We start from the raw sequence: 18208 nt of genomic DNA, 5'->3' as shown, positions 1-18208 counted from the left end.
AGGTTTCTTCCTTCCAGCTAACACTGAACCACCACTGCTCTATGGACTAGAGAGCTACAACCTCCCCAGCATCGCCCAGATTTGAACACCTTCTTTAAGAAGGGTTAAAAACAAATGCCCACCCAGCCTGGTGGAAACTCTGCACTTGTAGGAATTTCTTTCTCCTCCATTTGGGTACAGGAGATGGCCTGAAGCATGAGCTTTAAATATCCCTGAACCAGTAGTGCTAACATCAGCATTACTTACAGCCTCCTGTAAAAAGAACCACTGCAGCACCTTCCTAGACAACGTGTCAGAGCACAGAGAATTGTAACACCGCTGAAAAGCAGGGCCAGGGAACAGCCTCCCCATGGCCAAGAGCCAAAGGGCATGAGTGGAGATCTAGAATGCATTTGTTTCCCAAGTGTCAATCGGAAAACTACCTTTTCTGTGACTTTATTTCCCCTCTATTGAAAGGGAATGATAAAGATACCGCTCCTCAAAATGAGGAAGGGCTGCTTGTGGTCTGCTCAGATGTCCCACCACCTGGCCCTGTTATCTTACCCATTGGCAAAACCTGCAGGTTGGTCCGTGCTCTGGCACAAGCCAGGAGTGGGCCAGGGGATTCTCCGGGCAGGGGGTTCAGTGGCTCTGAGGATCAGCGGATGTTCAAGCTCGGCCCCTCTAGAAAGAAAACAAATACAGAAACCTGAGCCGCAGAGGAATTTGAGAGCACAGCCCTGAGCTCAGCTACCAGAGGCACTATGGGTGCAGTCCCACCACAGCTGGGACACAGCTGGTATGGAGTGGCATTGCTGTTAAAGAGGTCTTCACCTAAGGTACAATGTCACTCTTACAGGTGGGAGAAATACTCTTTACACTTAAAAATAAATAACATTTAACCAAAGACCATAAAACCTAAACCATATCAATCCTAATTGTCTCATTATTATGATTTACCAGATGCCAGACCTGAGGTCACATTGAGAGTCTTCATTCTGTATTTCCTTCTCTGAACCTTTCCGCATTTCTGAGTTAATGATTAGAAATTATCAGAAACTTTCACAAGAAATGTGTCTCCGTATGTCATTCCCCAGGCACCAACCAGGCACAGGGAAGAATGTGGTTTCAGCTGGCTTCTCCCATGATATTGTTTAGGAGCCCAGCTGGAAATCTTTGGGGGTGCTGGAGCTTTTCCACGCGCTCCGTGTAGGAGCAAGATACTTGCCAGCCTTCCCGGTGCCTGGACGCTCGCACATAGCACAGGTTTCCACTTCTCCACCCAACCGTGGAAACCTAAGGGAGCTTCATCACCCCAGGGTTCACTACGCTTCCTTCTCATTTGATTGCATCTGGCAACTGGGTTCAAAAATGACTAGGAAAGGGCTGCCTCCACACACTTCATTGCCATGGGAGTCCCTAAAGGACTTGTTACGCACCGAATTTTGAAATAATTGAAATTTCTGTTTACTTGAACCATTCCCCTCCCCCCCCCCCAGATTTTTCAGTTCATGAATATGTGTTCTTTTTCAAGTTTTGCCTAATTTGAAATGAGAAACTGTTTCCTTGTCTGCAGATCCTTTGCAGAATGGGAAAACAGCTCACGCTGAGGGCTCTGTTGATAATGCATATTTAGAAGATAATCTACTGTGGCTGTATTCTTTCTGTTCTGCATAATTTATAGTAACGTTCAATTTGGCTATAGAAAAGGTGAAAGCGAGGTGCAGATAAAGTGTGTAGCTGACACAGATGATAAAGTTAATCCAAGTTAGTTCGGAAGCCACTGTGAACTGCATGTAGCTGGAGCGGATGGGCTGAATGTGAAGTCCAGGGGAGCCTCAACACAGATAAGCTCTGCAGGCAAAAGGAGGAATTCAGTGCCTTTTTTTGTAGCCCCATTTCATGCTCAAAAAGCACCTAAACTCCCTGGGGCTGTGAGTTCCCCCCAGCCACATCCAAACTTGAGATCAGTGAGGTAAAGGCTGGAGGAGAGATGTGCAGGGAGGGCAGAAGGCACCAGGGGGGAAACCCAGTGATGGGCAGGGAGCAGAGCAGCTCCCAGCTGAACTCTCTTTGCCAGGAGACCCCAGGACAACGCTCGCTGTGGTTCCAGCCTGGCATTGAGGCAGTCACTTTTTTTCTTCCACTTCCCTTTTCCCTCTGTCTGCGCATGCTCCTGGTTGGGACTTGCAGGTGTCCTGCCCCTGGCGTGCTTGGGGCACTGCCCTCAGATTGGATCTCTTCACAAAATGGAAGCACTGTCTTCTGTTCTGGTCAGGCTTTCAGAGACCATAAGCCAGGAATGCTAGAAATGTCCATTAAGTAGGAAAGAAGGAAATACAGTAGTCTGATGAAGGCATAAGAAACCGAACAGAAACCATCCCTGCAGTAGCGTTGTGCAGAGACAGTCACCCATGGGTGCTGGAGAACTTCCACTGGTCCAAAAGAGGTGCTCTCTGGGGCATTACTCCTTCCAAGAGTTCATTACTGTTCTATAGGTTTTAGCACTTGTCTGCAAAGCTCTGAAACCTTTCAAAGGAAAAATCAAGAGGCATTCAGCTCTTCTGTCAGAGTGCACCGAGTGTTCACGTTAGCACTCTGCCACATGGTTCTCCACGGGATGAAAGTTGTGCCCAGCCCCTAGCCCGGCACCCTGCCTGCACCCCTGAGCACGTGCCACAGGCCACTTGAGGTAAGGTGAGGAGAAGGGGTTTGTCACCACTGACTTACCTGCCTAGTTGCATCCTGTGTATGTGTGTCTCTTGGCGTCAGAAATATAACATGAGCTGCTGTCTTAACCCAGCTCTGTCTGCTGGTTTCTCTCTCCACAGTCTGGCATGGGGCTCTTTCACCTGCTGCATGGCGGCCTCCGTTACTACCTTGAACTCTTACACTAAGACTGTCATTGAGTTCAGACACAAGCGCAAAATCTTTGAGCAGGGCTTTCGAGAAGAGCAGAACTTCCTAGACCAGGAAGCCATGAAGTACTTCAGAGAAAGGTCAGTGCAGTCAGTCGCTCCATCAGTGGAGGTTTTCATGGACTCCTCTAGTCTCAGAAAATCCAGGCTCTCACCCGTTCCAGCACACACGGGTGAAGTCTCTGAGATACTTGGAGAAGATGTGTGTTAAAGACAAGCACAAAAGATCCTCCTTGATTTGTTTTTTCTTAAATTTTGTGATGTCCCAGTGCCTGCCTTTTCTAATATAACTCATTAAAACACAAGACTGACAAGTCCTTACAGTACACATCTGATTCATAGGAATTGATAAGAAGCTATGCTGCCAATACAAGCCAATTTTCCCTCTCTGGAAAGGTAAAATTGTGGGGATATAACAAATGTTGCAGCCATCCTTTCTCAGCACGTGTAGTAAGCAGTTCCTAATAATCCTAATGGCTGCCAAGACATGTTCCAGCCACCACTAGGACACTTTGGAGTCGCCATCTTCCATGACTATGGCATGCCTACAACCCATCCTAGGCTCCTCCACACAACCCATCCTCCTGAGCTCCTCCACGCAAATACAGCGCATGCATCATATCGCACTGCAGAAGCATTCCGCAGTGCCCCCTAAGCTGCTACCAGGGCCTCAGGTGGACTCTAAGTCCTGACAATCCTCCACTCTGCCCGTCACCACACACTGCCCACCCGCCACACTGCTGACCCCACGCACTCTCAGTTGGCCCATGTGGCCGCACTGAGCTATTTGCTGCCCTCATTCTTTCATGAGAAGGTTAAGGCTTTGCTTAAAATTGCAGAATGTAAAGAACACGCAAATACTGACCTCACATAGCAGGGAAGGTATGATGGACTCCATAGGGATACCTTCACGGATTGAGAGGCTGATAAGTACAGAGAATCCTCACTGAAAGCCTGTTGTTGGAAATAATGTAAAGATCTTTTGGGGACAGAAAACAGAAGGAGAATTCATTCTTGTTCTTCTGACCAATGTGGCAGTTTCTCAGAGATGGAAGAGAGTGGTTGGGAAGCTCTGAGGAAAGAGAAGATTTGAAATGATCAGACATTTCAGGAGCAAAGTGAGGAGCTCTCCTGAGCAGGAAGAACTAGAGAATTTCCATGCTTATTCCTTTGCTTTGGTTACCCAACCTTAACTAATAGTCTCTGTCGTTAGAGTTATTCCTCTGCCAACTTCAAGGTTTTCCCCTCTACCTTTCAGTCAGCCAGGAAGTATGAGAAAAATGATTCAAACAGTCATGATTTTCGTAATTTTGCACTTAAAGATGACAGTGAATTTTAAAAAATTCTGTGTGTGAGAAAAATCCCCCAAACACAGTGAAGAGGAAGTGGTCAGCCTGTGCCTCAGGAGAAATCAACACTCAGGGAGGGAAAACAGTCGGCCGGATTACTGAAGTGAGAATTGCAGACGAGAGACTGGCAGAATTTTAAGCAAACAGAATATGTGGAGTTACATTGGGAAGTGCTAAGGAAACTTGATAAAGTACCACTACTGCTCTTTCTGGAACAGTAAATAGCAAAAAACATTAACGGCATAGAGGACAGTAATCCTCTTTATCTCACACAGGTATTGTGTGGTTTGATTTTGATTCCTCTTGCACTCACCATATTACACAGCTCTCCTCCCTCCCCCGTTTTTACATGCATGGAAATCAATACCACGTAACACTTTTCAATCAAAGCCACGTTGGATTAGTTGTAATCTGAGAGACCATGGTCCCAACACGCTGCATAAACAGGTGAAGGGCCCCAAAGAATGACAACAAGCCAAAGGCAGCATCAAGGCTTTGACAGGTCTCTTGGAAGGAAGGCTGGAACTTGTCCAGGCAACTAGCAAGGTTTTTAACACACATATGCCCAAGGCAAGCAACAAGTCCCACCTTGGCCAGTACAAACTCTTGTTTTATATGTATCATTCAAAACAAGCTCCATACTCGGCAACATGCATACAGAACAGCCTGCTCCCTGTGACTGCTCTGTATACTGGTCAGAGCCACCCTGACCAGCATACAGGGACAATGCTTTGTCTGCCACTTGCTTTATGACCGGACTGTATATTTTGTTCTGTCCTTCCAGCTTCCTTGTTGATTTTGAATTTGTGTGAACAATTCACTTGTTGGTCACATCCTCCAAGCCCCTCCACGCACACTTGGCAAACACAGCTCAAGCATGTGGTGTTCCCAAACTTCATGATTATGACTTTCTTTTTTTATATCACATTATTTTAATTGTTGTATCTGAATACATAATAAGAAGCCCAGAGACAGTGTTACCATGGGATCATTCCAGAGACTTAAAGCTGTGCAGCATTGCATCCTTTTTTTTTTTTTTTTTTTTTTTTTTTTTTTTTTTGAAGTTAGCATATTCATGATCAGCTTCCCTACTGTGACCTGGGAATACTCTGAGACTGCAGGGGGTCCAGGGATCATCAATCAGCAGCGCAGTGTTGCTACATGCTGGGGGTGCCAGCAGTCCCAGCAAACACACAACTTCCCCTGGCTCCAACCTTTGCACAAATAGAAAATAACTTAAATTCTCTGTCTTTCCTGTGCATATATCCAGGGATGCTTCACATTCCCTCCTACTCCTCCACCTCCGTGTTCCTTCCCATATCTCATAAATAAAACCCTCCAGCCTTTCTTCCTTCCTGTTACTTTGTACCTATCACTACCCTCTTCGCATGTTCCTTTGCCTCCGGGCACCATCCAGCACCCACTGTACACACACATCTAACCTCTGCGTTGAATAGACTTTGTGCGATAGGCAGTTTTCTAAGAGCAATATATTTCTAGCGGAAGTTGAAGCTTTCTCATTATTCCCAACAGCTGCAGTTTATCTTCTGGGAGACAGGGAAGAAAAGCATTAGCCCCACTTTGCCTGATAGAAGTTTTTTGTTGGAATATTCTTCTACAGGCCCCTGCTCACAGAGAAGAAATTTGCTTTATAAAAAATACTGAGAGTAAAATACTGCTAATCTAGCAAGTACTTTGTCAAACGTAACCATTGTATTTCACTTAATTTTAATCGCATGTAGCTGCATATAACAACAGAAGATTTACTAGAGATGCACTAGATTAGAGAGCTGAAATGCTCCCTTGAGAACTCCCAATTTAACAAGTGTGCACCACGTCCACCACCCAGTGCAGGAGCTGCAAGGGCTGAGCCCCACTGGTGCATGGCCTGCTGCCCTGACCCCCGCTGTCCCCATCAGCCCACCCCATCCCTCCCCTCGCACGTCAGCCTCCCCCAGCCTGCGTCGCTGCTGCTTGATAACCTCCACATCCAAAGAACTGCCTCAGCTGTGAAGAGCATAGGAAAGACCTTTCAAATCACAAAAAATGTATGTGTACACCCCAAATGCGGCTCCACAGCCTGGTTTGACTCCACCTTAAGCAGTGCCCATAGTCACCAGCCCTACGGCCGCACAGAACCACAACCGGGTTGCAAACAGAGACCGTTTACATAGACACCAACAAATTCTCTGACTACCTGCAACCGCAAAGACACAGACTTTGTCTCTCAACAGCTGAGCACCTTACTGTTTCTATCACTGGGAAAACATTTAAGCAAGCTGCTGAAAAATCACAGATTCATGGTGTTATATTTTATGATTTACTTCCCAGGCCCGGGATACTTTGAAAAGTCCAGACAAAATAGACTCTGTAGTTCATACCATAAAATCAAAAGATATTACAGTTCTTCAGATATAAAAGATGTGATAGTCCTCAGAATAACTCTAAGCAGAACACGTAAGTGATACAGGCTTGGACGTATTATTCATGTATTAAGTGTTCTATATAATTATCGGTAGAATTCTCTGCAACATGCCTGGTTTCAGTCTTTGGCCTATTATTGGTTGTCCTCCCTTTTTTTCTGGTTTTCCTTTTACCTGAATATTTGTCTATAACATTTGCCCATCTATTTCAATTTTTTTAGTTTATTAGGTGTCAGTTCATAATAGGTATCTCTCTTCCTTGCCTCTCAATTTCTTTTTCTGCTCTGTTTCATATGAATGCTCTTGCCCCATGTGATCTTGAGCATAGTCCATTATCTACACTTCACCCCAGCTAGCAGAGAAGGAACCCTCCACATACCTGTCTGCTTCCTTTGCTCTCAGGATCCTTCCAGATAAGCCAAAGGGACAGGGATTCTTTGTTCTCTCCTATACAGTCTGACAAGCTATAAGTGACCGTCAGCTGAAGGAATGTCAACGTGCCAGGAACTTCTCCTCTTCCACTGCCCAGCTATTTGGCTTCTGTAATGCCCTGTGTAACGCACACAGACAAAGGACCGCTATCCCTTTGCCCCTGCCTTGAGCAAGGAATAAAAAGTTAGCCTTCCAGTACTGAAAGGGGCTACAGGAAAGCTGGGGAGGGACTCTTGATCAGGGAGTGGAGCAATAGGATGAGGGGTAATGGTTTTAAACTGAAAGAGGGGAGATTCTGATTAGATATTAGGAAGAAATTTTTCACTATGAGGGTCGTGAGACCCTGGCCCATGTTGCACAGAGAAGCTGCAGATGCCCCATCCCTGGAGGTGTTCGAGGCCATGGGGCTTTGAGCAACATGGTCTAGTGGGAGGTGTCCCTGCATGAGGCCAGGCGTGTTGAGTTCCATTGCAACTGAAGCTACTGCAGACAGGGGTAAGGAGGTCAGCCCACCCTGGCACAAGTGGGAGAGGGGATCCTAGAGATCAGCATAGCCCTGTCTCCAGTCTGATATCCAGCCTTTTGCTCCCTGTGAAGCAAATCTCACTTAGTGGGTGCTGTTAAACCAACATACAAATTTAGCAAGTAAATCTGGAAGATTCAGCCTTCCACAGTTCACTCATCCATAGCACAACATTTGCCAACTTGCAGCTGTCCATTAACACCCATTGTGGCATCACAGCTGATTTCACAACATTTTTCTTGCTGACTGAGCCCTTACTCTGATCTGCAAAACCAACCCAACATCAGGCAGATGCTCCTGGTGAAATTCTAGAGTGAACTGAGTTCAAACAGCCATTGATACCAATGCAGACAAAATGACTCTGCAGGAATAGAAACTGTAGTTTTGAAGTGCTAGGAGCAGTTTGAAATAGTCGGAAGGACTAAAGCTATTGCAGGGATAGTAAATCAGGACTATTCCCAACACTATGAGAATCAGAACTTTTCAAATCATCGTTCGCATACGCTATTGTTTCCTTTTTTGTACATTTCTCTAATGTATCCTACTCACAGATTTCTTTCTCTAACTCCATTATGCTCATATCAGATGTCGTGCAGATCATATCAATGCTTTCCAAAGACATGCCAACCTTTTGCTCTGATTTCCTCTTTGGTCACCTCGATATCTGAGCAGGCTTTAAGCTACTGACCTACCATACCTCATTTACAGAGTCAGTATCTTTTCATATGGACATCAATAAGAATTTCCAATCTGACTATTCACCTTTCATTAGCACACAGGGGTGAGTGTAACATTCTGCCTTGGATTTATTCTGTACTTTATTCTGCAACACAGGAAGGTTTATCTGCAGAGCTGTTCCTTCTGGAAAATTACATGGACTGGCACTTAAATGGTGTAGCACTAGCAACATACCCACTTCCAACACACACGTACTGTACAATGCTGTTAGTCCCCGACGCTTAGATTCATCCTGAAGAGTGAAAGAGTGGGAGAGACGCAGCCCTGAGCCCCTCATTTCTATTCCCCATGGCCTCTTTACATGAGCTTTCCCCTGAGAGGGGCAAAGCCAAAGGAACCGAGTCCTTCCTGAGACCATTACGATCTCCATAATGGGCCTGGCTGGCTATAGATGGAGGAGCCCAGGTATGTTGTACTCTTATTGATTTTGACCCTTCCATGTATGTACATTTGGGAGCAGCCTTTGTTTCTGTTAAAGGTGCTACTTCTATATTCTCTTTTCCAGGACTGAGGAGGAGAGGGCTGAGGCTGGGGACCTGAGGTTACAGTGCCTCCATAGCTGCTCCCCAAATAGTAAGTGACCATGGCTCAATTTTGTCCAATACACAATGGCTTGTACCGTCCCCACGCTGGCTCCTTGGCATTAAGAAAAAGATTGGGAGCAGGAAGTTATGGAAATAGAGGTTTGTAACTTTCCCAGACAGCATTGCCCAAACGATAATCAGCTAGCATACGAACAGTACAAAATTCTCCAGGATTCAGTTTAGGATGTGCACATATCCTATAATTTTATGTTATCTCAAGAAACTGTGACTTCATAGTAGTTTAAAAATATGTTCTAATTTACACCTGTATAACTTTCATTATCACTACCTTTTTTCATCTATATTTATCACCAATTCATGATGATGCATGCTATTGAATATAAAAAAGATTGAAAGCAGCTTTGGTAGACAATAACATTAGTATAATTAATGCCATTTCTTGCACTTACTCAGAAAATTGTTATGCTTTTATTCAGTGTTTGCAAAAAAAAAAATAATCTTACTTTATGCTATAAGAATCAGTTGGGGGAAAGTTGTGAGCAGTTTCATGCATCTATTTCCTTGCAAAGAAAGCGATACTTCATTCAGCAGGAGGGAGACTTGGGGAAGTGACTTGCTGACTCTGCGCTATTAGAATTTGGAAACCTCATAGCATTTTGCTGCCTCTGTCTTGCTGAGATGCACATCTCAGCCACATCCTCATGGAAGCCTGATGTTCATAACCCTAAGAACAGAGGGTCCTGATCCCTCATCAGACTTGCTGGAACAGCACTCCAGTCTCACGTCAGTGCAGGTGGTCTCTGCACAGGCATGAGAGTGCTAGTGCTACTCTCCAGCTTGGGTTGTCATCAGCTCACTCGGTAACTCCTGCTCCTTGAAAATGTTATGTCAGTTATGGACCTCTTCCACAGGCAGAGCCACATCCTTTATTTTCACAGGCCTGAGGATGTCTATTAGTACAAAGTTATCTGGGTCGTATTTCCCAAGAAAATGCCCTGCCTGCCAAGCTACTGGCTAGTGCTCAAACGTGCTTATTTCATTATGAAGACTGTCCAAAGGTCTTTGTTTCAAAGAACAAATAACAATACTTGACATTAGGTGTTCTAAGGAGCAGCAACAAGGCGCTGTTGGTCCTACGCCCAGCCCTGCCCCAGTACATCAATGTAAAGGACACATAGCTTACCTCCAGGGGTGTGCTGACAACGCTGTAAAAGCAAACTGCAAACGAGAAGTCCGGTATCAGGTTAAAGAACAGTGGCCATTCTTCAATATTACATCAGTTTCAGCTCCACATCAGTTATCTACTGCAATGAAATCAGATCAATATTAATAAAGTGATGAGTGAAGTTCCGCTCTCGGTTCACAGTTTGCTTATTAATCCAACTTAAGCTTCAAAATCTTCATTAGTTGTGCTTATTAGGGAGCAAAATACATTAGTTACTGCTGCTCAGGATGGCACAAAGCCTCACAACCTTCAGATGAAAGTCTCCTTCCTGGAACAAGCCCCACCAAGCCATAACTGGCCCATACCTGATCAGAGGATTCTCCTTAACATTGTTTCTAACTTCTTTCACTCCCACTCTTCTTTGTCGCATTATCCACGCAACAGGCTCATGGCCAGCAGAGAATTGTTAATGGCAACGGGAGAAGTGCTTTGCTAAAGTCCGAGCAGCCACAAAGGTTACACTGGCCCTTTGGTTATCCAGGGGCTTGCCTGTGTGAGAGAAGAGGCACGTCACCTACAACACACCAAGTCCTCGCCATTGCTTGGTCAACTCACCACCTGCATTCCACTGGCAGAGTAAATGCCAGCAGATCATTTGGAGCTCTTTTTGAACTCTTCACACAAAGGTGGTTCTGTACCAGTAGGACGCAAGGACGTATCACCAGAAGTTATTCCTGCTGCTCACTTCAACCAGCATTTCATTCCCTGGAGGACCTGTCAGCTGCCCTCACTTAGAAATGCTCTGAGGCTGTTCTAATTTGAACCAAAAGAGCATATAAGGAATATTTTCTGTCCTTACACAAAATCAGAACAGGGCATCTGGTCCTTGTTGAGAGGCGAGGATTTTGGGGGAGTGCCGCTGAAGAGTGAAACAGTAAAAACTTCAAATAAAAGAACAAGACTGAACAATCATCAAAGACAAACACCAACTGAACAAGTGATTTTAGAAGAGAAAATATTAGAGGTTTGCAAGCAGGCCAGGAGCACTGTGAGAGCGCAGGTAGCACAAAGGGCCTTATGCCAGGCCAGGACCAGGGCAGGATCTCCGGTTCCTCTGTTGGCAAGACTAAGCTATCCATTTTGAAAAGTGTCCTTAAATTATAAATTTCATCAGAAGCTCGATTCCAGAGGAGTCTTGATTGGGGCAATGCAATATTCATTCTTGATAATTCTATCTTAAACCATTTAATGTCCGTCACTAAATTATAATTTTCCTTTAACAGGGTTTAGACTTGCCTGAGCTGGGCTAAGAACAGCATGAGGGAGCTGTAGCTATAAATTGGCAGCCTCTGCTCTCACCAAGCCGCCTTCCTGTGCAAACATATGGCGCTGGCCCCTATACATCTAAGATCTCCAGCCGTGTTTCATTCATACCAAATTCAGCATTTCCATTGCAAAGCTCTGAACAATCTTAATAGTCTATTTGCTGTCATTTTTGACCTTGGAGGCCTCGATTTTTTCTTTCAGATGTGCAGGGCTGGGAGATCTCAATGTACCGGTTGTGTACAGTTGCTACACAAAAATGATAGAAGTTGTTTCGCAACAGGATTTCCTTTGTTATTACACAGTTATTTATGGCCCAAGAAAGCAAGCGTACATGATTTCAGACATCTGTGTGTCCATACCACTTCCACCCTCTCCTCCAGTCTTCTCCCACCAGTAGGCTTTAATATGAGCCCACTGCTTAGATCAATGTGCTCGCGACCCACGGTGCAGATGGGAGAGGTACAGATGACAAATGTAGAACAAGGGGTAAGAAAGAAGCAGGATAAATATGTCACAAAAGGCAAGGAGGGACAGGTATGGTGGCAAAGCCAAAGAGGAGATGGGTAGCTCAGAAGACACAAGACCTGAACAGAAAACAGCACATTCTTACTGTCTATGGCTAAAAGCCTTGGTTGTTATTTGAGGCAGATAAACCCGAGGCCCAGGACACCAGCTTTTCTCGTAGAAACTGAAAGACTATTCACAATGTATTCAGCATTAAAAAAATAATATAGTCACTGTTTTGGCAGTGTGGGCATTTTAGGAGGGTCACCTGACAAAGAGGGGGCCTTGAAAAAAAATAATTTTATTCTCATATCACCACCCTGCAGGCATTTCCCCTGGGTCCATCCCACAGCTCTTCTACCATCCTCCCACCCCTGGCTGTCTACAGTAAGATTTATGCAACCAGCCTCTCAGTGCTTCACCGTAAAGCATAATGTCATTTTTTTCCTATTCAAACAAGATCATCATCAGAACTCTAGATTTAAAACATGGTGGAAATGATTCACAAAAAATAAAAACGAACATCCACTGTTTTTTTCTTGGTCGCAAGTGCCACAGAAGGAAAGTGGTGCCGGATTTGCAGGCAACTTTTGAATATCTTCAAATTCAGTGCTACAAAAAGCCTATTGCAGAAGCTCAGCTGGAGAGGGCAAGGCACAGACGGCAGACAAGGTCACTCTGACAACAGGGAACATGCTTTATATGCTGAGCAGCACAGGGCTGGAAGAAGGCAGACAACAAGGGCTTGACGCATTTGAAGTGTCGCTCAAAGTTGAGTCAAGGTTTCTCCTGCTGGAGGTACCTGACAGCTGCAATCACCTTCCTATTTCATGTCAGCTTGATTTCAACTCCAGGTCTTGCAATTCTTCCTGTAATTTATGCAGTTCATGGTGATTCACTACATAAAAACAGGTGGAAAAAATTCCCTCTGATAAAACACCATGGTTACAGCACTAAGATCCAGCCTTGCTATATTGAAAGCAATGGGAATTTCATCCCTGTCTTCAGGCAAACCCTTGTCCACGAGCAAACTCCAAAGTTACAGGGCTCAGTTGTGCCCTCATTTACCTCTGCTAAAATCCAGACTGACATTTTGCTTTAACAAGCTTCAGATTGCTTCTTAAGCAACCAGCTCCTCTGCTTCGGAGATAAGCACGATGATAAAAGTAAGTCCAGTCCAATGTTTAGCACTGTAGCCAGTGAAAGTTAAAGGGTGGAAAAGGAAAGCAAAATAAAGACAGTTTATAATACTTTTTTTGTTTCCTCCAGTGCACAGGTGAATTAGAAATGTTTCTTATATAAATTTCAGTGAGATTAGTTATGAAACGTGTTTTCTGTCACTCTTTTAAATTGCATCTCCTACAGCTAATCCTGGATTTATGCAAAAAAAAAAAAAAAAAAAAAGAAAACCCAACCAAACAACCACCAACAAAACGCCACAAAAAAATCCAACCCCGTCCAACATTGCTAAAGATGTGAAATGAAGTCTTTCAGATTGTATATGCACCCAAATAGCCTTTCAGTTACTGTGCATATTATGTATTCCCCCCAGAACGCAGGTAGGGATTGTTGCTTACTTGATGTTCAGATAGTTTTACACTATAAGATATTTGAGGACAAATATGGGTATGTTTAACAAAAAAGTTACAACATGCACTTCTTTTAGTTGCCTTAAAATGGGGTTTGCTCTCGTCAGAATAAGTTTCCTACACTTTGCTACAGCAAAACGTATTTCCTGAATGTGGGGTTTTGTAGTGAAGATTAAGGAATGCCTGAGATTCGGCTCTGCTTTAAATAACCAGTAATTTTGTGTCCTTTGTACCAGAAGATCACCCTTTTCCACTCCTCCTCTCGGTCCCAGAGCGGCCCATGAGCCAGCAGACAGGTCTCTCCCCATCCGCCCGTGTGGGGATGTGCTCCTTCAGCCAGAACCTCTGGCTCTAAATCCTCACAAGTTTACGAGGTTTCTGGGTCTCTCTGACGAGAAATGAACAATCAGCTTTGCCTGTGACAAATTCCAACTTCACAAACACCTCCACAGCATGACCAAACACACTACAAGCCATCCTTCCTTGTTTTCAGGAGAAATGGAGAAACAGCAGCTCAATTTACAAAGGCAACACAGCAAAGGCGCCCAGCTCCAGGCTGCCCTCGCTCCCGCAGCCCACACTTCCAAAGGCCTGAGATACCCCCTCGGATTTATGCAAAGAAAGGGTAGCAATCCATCCGAGCCACAGGGCTGCAAAAGCAACGCTGGTTTTCCTTTAGAAACCTTTTTACTGATGAGGGACTCTCCTGCAACAGGCACTATAAACTCAGTATGGAAGGGGAAGGCTCCAATGGAGGAGAAAGATGGTGAGATGGGACTCAGAGGGGAGAAAAGTGAAAGGAGAAAGGGAAACTGTGGGGGAAAGAAGTTATTTTCATAGTTAGGCAGAATCCCTGAATCACAGAATAACACTGGGAGGACGGGGCCTCTGGAGGGCTCTAGTCCAGTCCCTTGCTCACAGCATGTCCGTTGGACAAGGCTGGATCCAGCTGCTTAATTCCTTGTCCAGTTGAGTCCTGAATACCTCCAAGGATGGAGATCCCAATACCTCTCGTGGCCTCTGTCCCAGTGTTTGAGCACCCCCAGGGTGAAAAAGCTTTTCCTTCTATCTAGTTGGCAATTCTTGTCTTCCACCCCTGTTCAGCCAGTTTATGAAAGCTTCTGGGGATGGGTGCTCCCTCGGACATGTGTGTTCTTGTTTTCTCTCCTGCCTTTTATATAACTCATTTTATGCTTCTTTTTTGGCTCTGGTTTTATGCAGTAGCTCTCTTATTGTCTGTTTTTCCAATTATAAAACCTCTAAATTTGATTTAAACCTGATAATTATGCTGTGATCTAGCAAAGGCCTTAATTAACTCCACTGAAGCCAATAGGTGTGAGCCCTGCTCTGTAAGACCTTAAAAATTTGGTGTTTAATTGCATCCAACACTGAGAAAGGTGCAGGGAGGAGAAGTGAATATGTAGGTAAATCAAGCCACTAGTACTAACAGGACAGGACTTCACACGTTAGATCTTGTATAATCCATCCAGACCAGGATTTTCTGCTGTCTTCCACCACAAGAGGAATATGAATATACCAGTTGGTCACTGGTATTGCTATGAAAGTTTGTCATGTCCTTTGGTTGTCAGAAATCCCGAATCATGATCTGCACAGTGGGCATGTTTGTGTTCCCCATCAAGGTGCACTTCTAGCTGCATTCGCTACCCATCAGGACAATGCAAGTCTACGGCAGTACAGCTTGCTCTCTTGTCCAGTCTTGCCAAACTAAGTTAGAACTTAGCCATAGGAAAAAAAAAAAAAAAAAAGCATTGGGATCTCTCTGGTCTGGCAGCAGCCAAGAGACAAGTATAGGAAAGAATATTCAGGAGGAGGAGTCTGGCAGCCTATGCAGTTGGCATTTCCAGTCACCTGAAATAGGTGGTCACCCCTGTACGCAGTCTACAGCTTAGGAGGGGGGAAAGAAGAATCCTCAACACACCGCACCATATAAAATAAATGTCCTGTAATGTCACCACAGGAACAGTGATGTCATTCCGTCATGCCCTTCTGGTTTTATCTTGTCTGTTTATTCATCCCCTAATTTACTGGGTGAGCATGCAGAGCTACCAGGAGACTAAAGCCTGTGGGCCCAGGGTGAAGGCAGGTCTTCACCCTTTGCAGGGATGATCGAGGGCAGGCGCTGTGGCAACCTGCAAGCCAGGTTTTAACCTTTTGCGTTCTTACGGGGATTTGTCACTGTCAATATGCCAGTAGCTTTCTTCCCTTCCTGTCCTCCCCTTGCACCAAATCCCCGGTTCTCGCAGAGCTGTATGACTTTTGGGAAAGAGAGCACTGATGTGCCAGTGATTATCACACTGATGAGAGCTGATAAATGCTTAGCTGGCACCAGGGAGGAACCGGTCCTGAATTTACGTGCCTTATTCTCAAACACTTTGTTCTCGGTCATGAGGAGCAGAGGGTTTTATACAGACATGAGAAGCTAATCAGCCTATGGGGAAATGCAATTATGGGAAACAGGCTTTAAATTGTCCCAAATAGGCCTAAAATTGTCTTATGAGCCTTTAGCCCAGTTCAGAGGAAAAAGTGTGTGTTTGTCTGTCTTTAGGGCTTCACAACACCCAGCTCTAAATGTCACTAGCACGCAGAGGAACAGGAGTGACCATAATGCTCAGAAAATACCCCCATTCGCTACGTCAAGCTCTTCCAGTGACATATCAAGCAGCTCTTCACTTTCATCAGAACCAACCAGCCAGATCTCCATGGTTCAGGATCAAACCCTGCTGGACATCGCCTCCATCGCTAGATTGGCCCCGGGAGAATCACCAAACCCTCAACCATTTGAGCAAAGAGATGAAAATTTAGCAATATCGTGTTCCAGCCCACTGGGAGCAAGGACTATTCCAGCATCTCGCCCAGCCAGCCCCAGGCTCAGTCTAACACCCAGCTCAGCCAAGGCACAGCAATACTCTGACTCCTCACCAGTCAGTCCAGGGATCAATGCAACTTCCTTCTACACCTTTTGTCCTCACACAGCACAAAACGTACAAGCTTCAGCATCAGATCACACACTGACCCCAACCAGGAAAAGCACAAGGCCTCCAGCAACAACGGCTCCTGAAGACAGTTCCCAGTCTCCTGGCTATTCTAAAACTGGATTAAAGAATACAGGAAAGGGTTTTGAATCAGATCTGGAAGATCCTGATCACGAACGGTATGTATCCACACCATACATATGTTTAAGTCCTCAAATGACTCAACTTGGTCATTAAGACCCCCTCATAAAAAAATTTGAATATCTTTTATGATTTAGATGTTCCTGGTATTTGTTTTCCAGTAACTACCCAGTGCTCCCACTAAACCCTGTTATCCAAGAAGCAAAATACCGTATTTTCCATACATTCATTTAGCTCTCCAGACCTGATTACAGACCATCCCTGGGCCGGGTTATCAACCTCAGCTCCTCTAACAGAGCACAGCTTTAAAGTGCCTCATTTCCTTCCAAATGAGAAAGCACATCTCTGCCCACAGCAGCAGAGAGAAACTCTGCTGGTACCATGAAGCCTGACAGATCAGAGCTGGGGATGGTATTCAGTGACACGGCCGGTGTTTCCCTTCCCAAACCTCAGGCTCTGCAGCCCGACCCCAGGCAAGCTGGGTTGATTTCACTCCTCTGAGCCGCTGAACTCCACACTGTGTCTGCCACTTCTTTCCTTGGCAGGAGATTTATAACCACGAAGGAATTCCAAGCCATGGAGAAAGAACTAGAGGATGTAAAAGAAGAACTGAAATGCCTGAAGTGGAAAGTGAGACACATTGGTGAGACTGTGCAGCCCCTGGCTGAAGACAGCAAGCGTTACAATGGCTATACCCTGACGGAGCTCAAGGCGATGGTGCAGTTTGAAGATGACCCTTACAAAGCTGCACACAAGATCCTAACCGCGCTCTTCAGCGACATCTACTTGATACAGCACTCGGTCACTGAACAGGCCTGCAACTCCCGATCTCTGCCCAAGCCCAAACTAGACCCAGAGCTGTACATGGTGTACTGTGACATTCTGAAAAGCATATTCCCTGGAATTAGCAGCCAGACCTTGAGGGAAGAGACACAACACGTGCAGAAAAGCACCCAGAAAGAAGTCCAATAACACCAGAGCCCACAGGATGATTTACAAAGTGAGAAGTCGCCGATGATTTTAGAGGACTGAACTGTGGTAGGTACCGTTGGTTGAGTCTATCCCTTTTAGGTGTGAATCATCTGTTAAGATATTGGTGAGCACTGAGCCCTTCATGCCACTTGCCCAATGAGACAGGGTGGAAAGACAACCTGCATACTTCCCACATTTTTAGAAAAAAATTGCCCCCTTGGTGTCTCTTTCAATGTATGGACGTTTCCTTGTTTCCAGCAACTACAAATGCTGACAAAAGAAACCAGAGAAGGCATTGTATGTCCAAGCAAGGGCCTTCTCCCAGCCCCAAACAGACCAACCAACCAGCATCTGGGTAGTTTCTATTTTCTAGAGTATATCATTCATTAAATAACATTACTTGTTAGAAAATTGTGCCTGTTCTTTTTTATTGATTTTTTTCTTTTTGTCTAAAAATGCTTTGCACATCAAATCAATCAACAATCAGAATACAGACCGGGATGAGACCTGGGTATGCAGCAAAACACCCTCCCCTGCCCATCTGCGCCCTGGGTTACATGTGAAGAACACCAGGACACAGAGGTCGGCAGCTGCAGTTGCACCCAAGCAGG

At 45.1% G+C, this 18208-nt stretch overlaps 1 protein-coding gene across 3 annotated transcripts in view; it reads left to right on the top strand.

Annotated features, from left to right (window-relative positions):
• The window catches only part of GSG1L (GSG1 like), a 58162-nt gene extending 40162 nt beyond the window's left edge, over positions 1–18000 (top strand). The window contains exons 4-6 of one of the 3 annotated variants that reach the window (XM_063343885.1): positions 2811–2978; positions 16058–16663; positions 17171–18000. In XM_063343885.1, coding sequence (XP_063199955.1) covers positions 2811–2978; positions 16058–16663; positions 17171–17597 — 1201 coding nt within the window. In that variant the 3' untranslated portion in view covers positions 17598–18000. The remainder of the gene's footprint in view (positions 1–2810; positions 2979–16057; positions 16664–17170) is intronic. The other 2 variants (XM_063343887.1, XM_063343886.1) reach the window with 2 other exon arrangements.
• The last annotated feature ends 208 nt before the right edge of the window (positions 18001–18208 follow it).

This window comes from Chroicocephalus ridibundus, chromosome 8 (genome assembly GCF_963924245.1).
Source record: "Chroicocephalus ridibundus chromosome 8, bChrRid1.1, whole genome shotgun sequence".
NCBI classification, from domain to species: domain Eukaryota; kingdom Metazoa; phylum Chordata; class Aves; order Charadriiformes; family Laridae; genus Chroicocephalus; species Chroicocephalus ridibundus.
The sequence above is the reverse complement of the archived record's forward strand: the minus strand, read 5'-3'. Positions and strand labels throughout refer to the sequence as shown.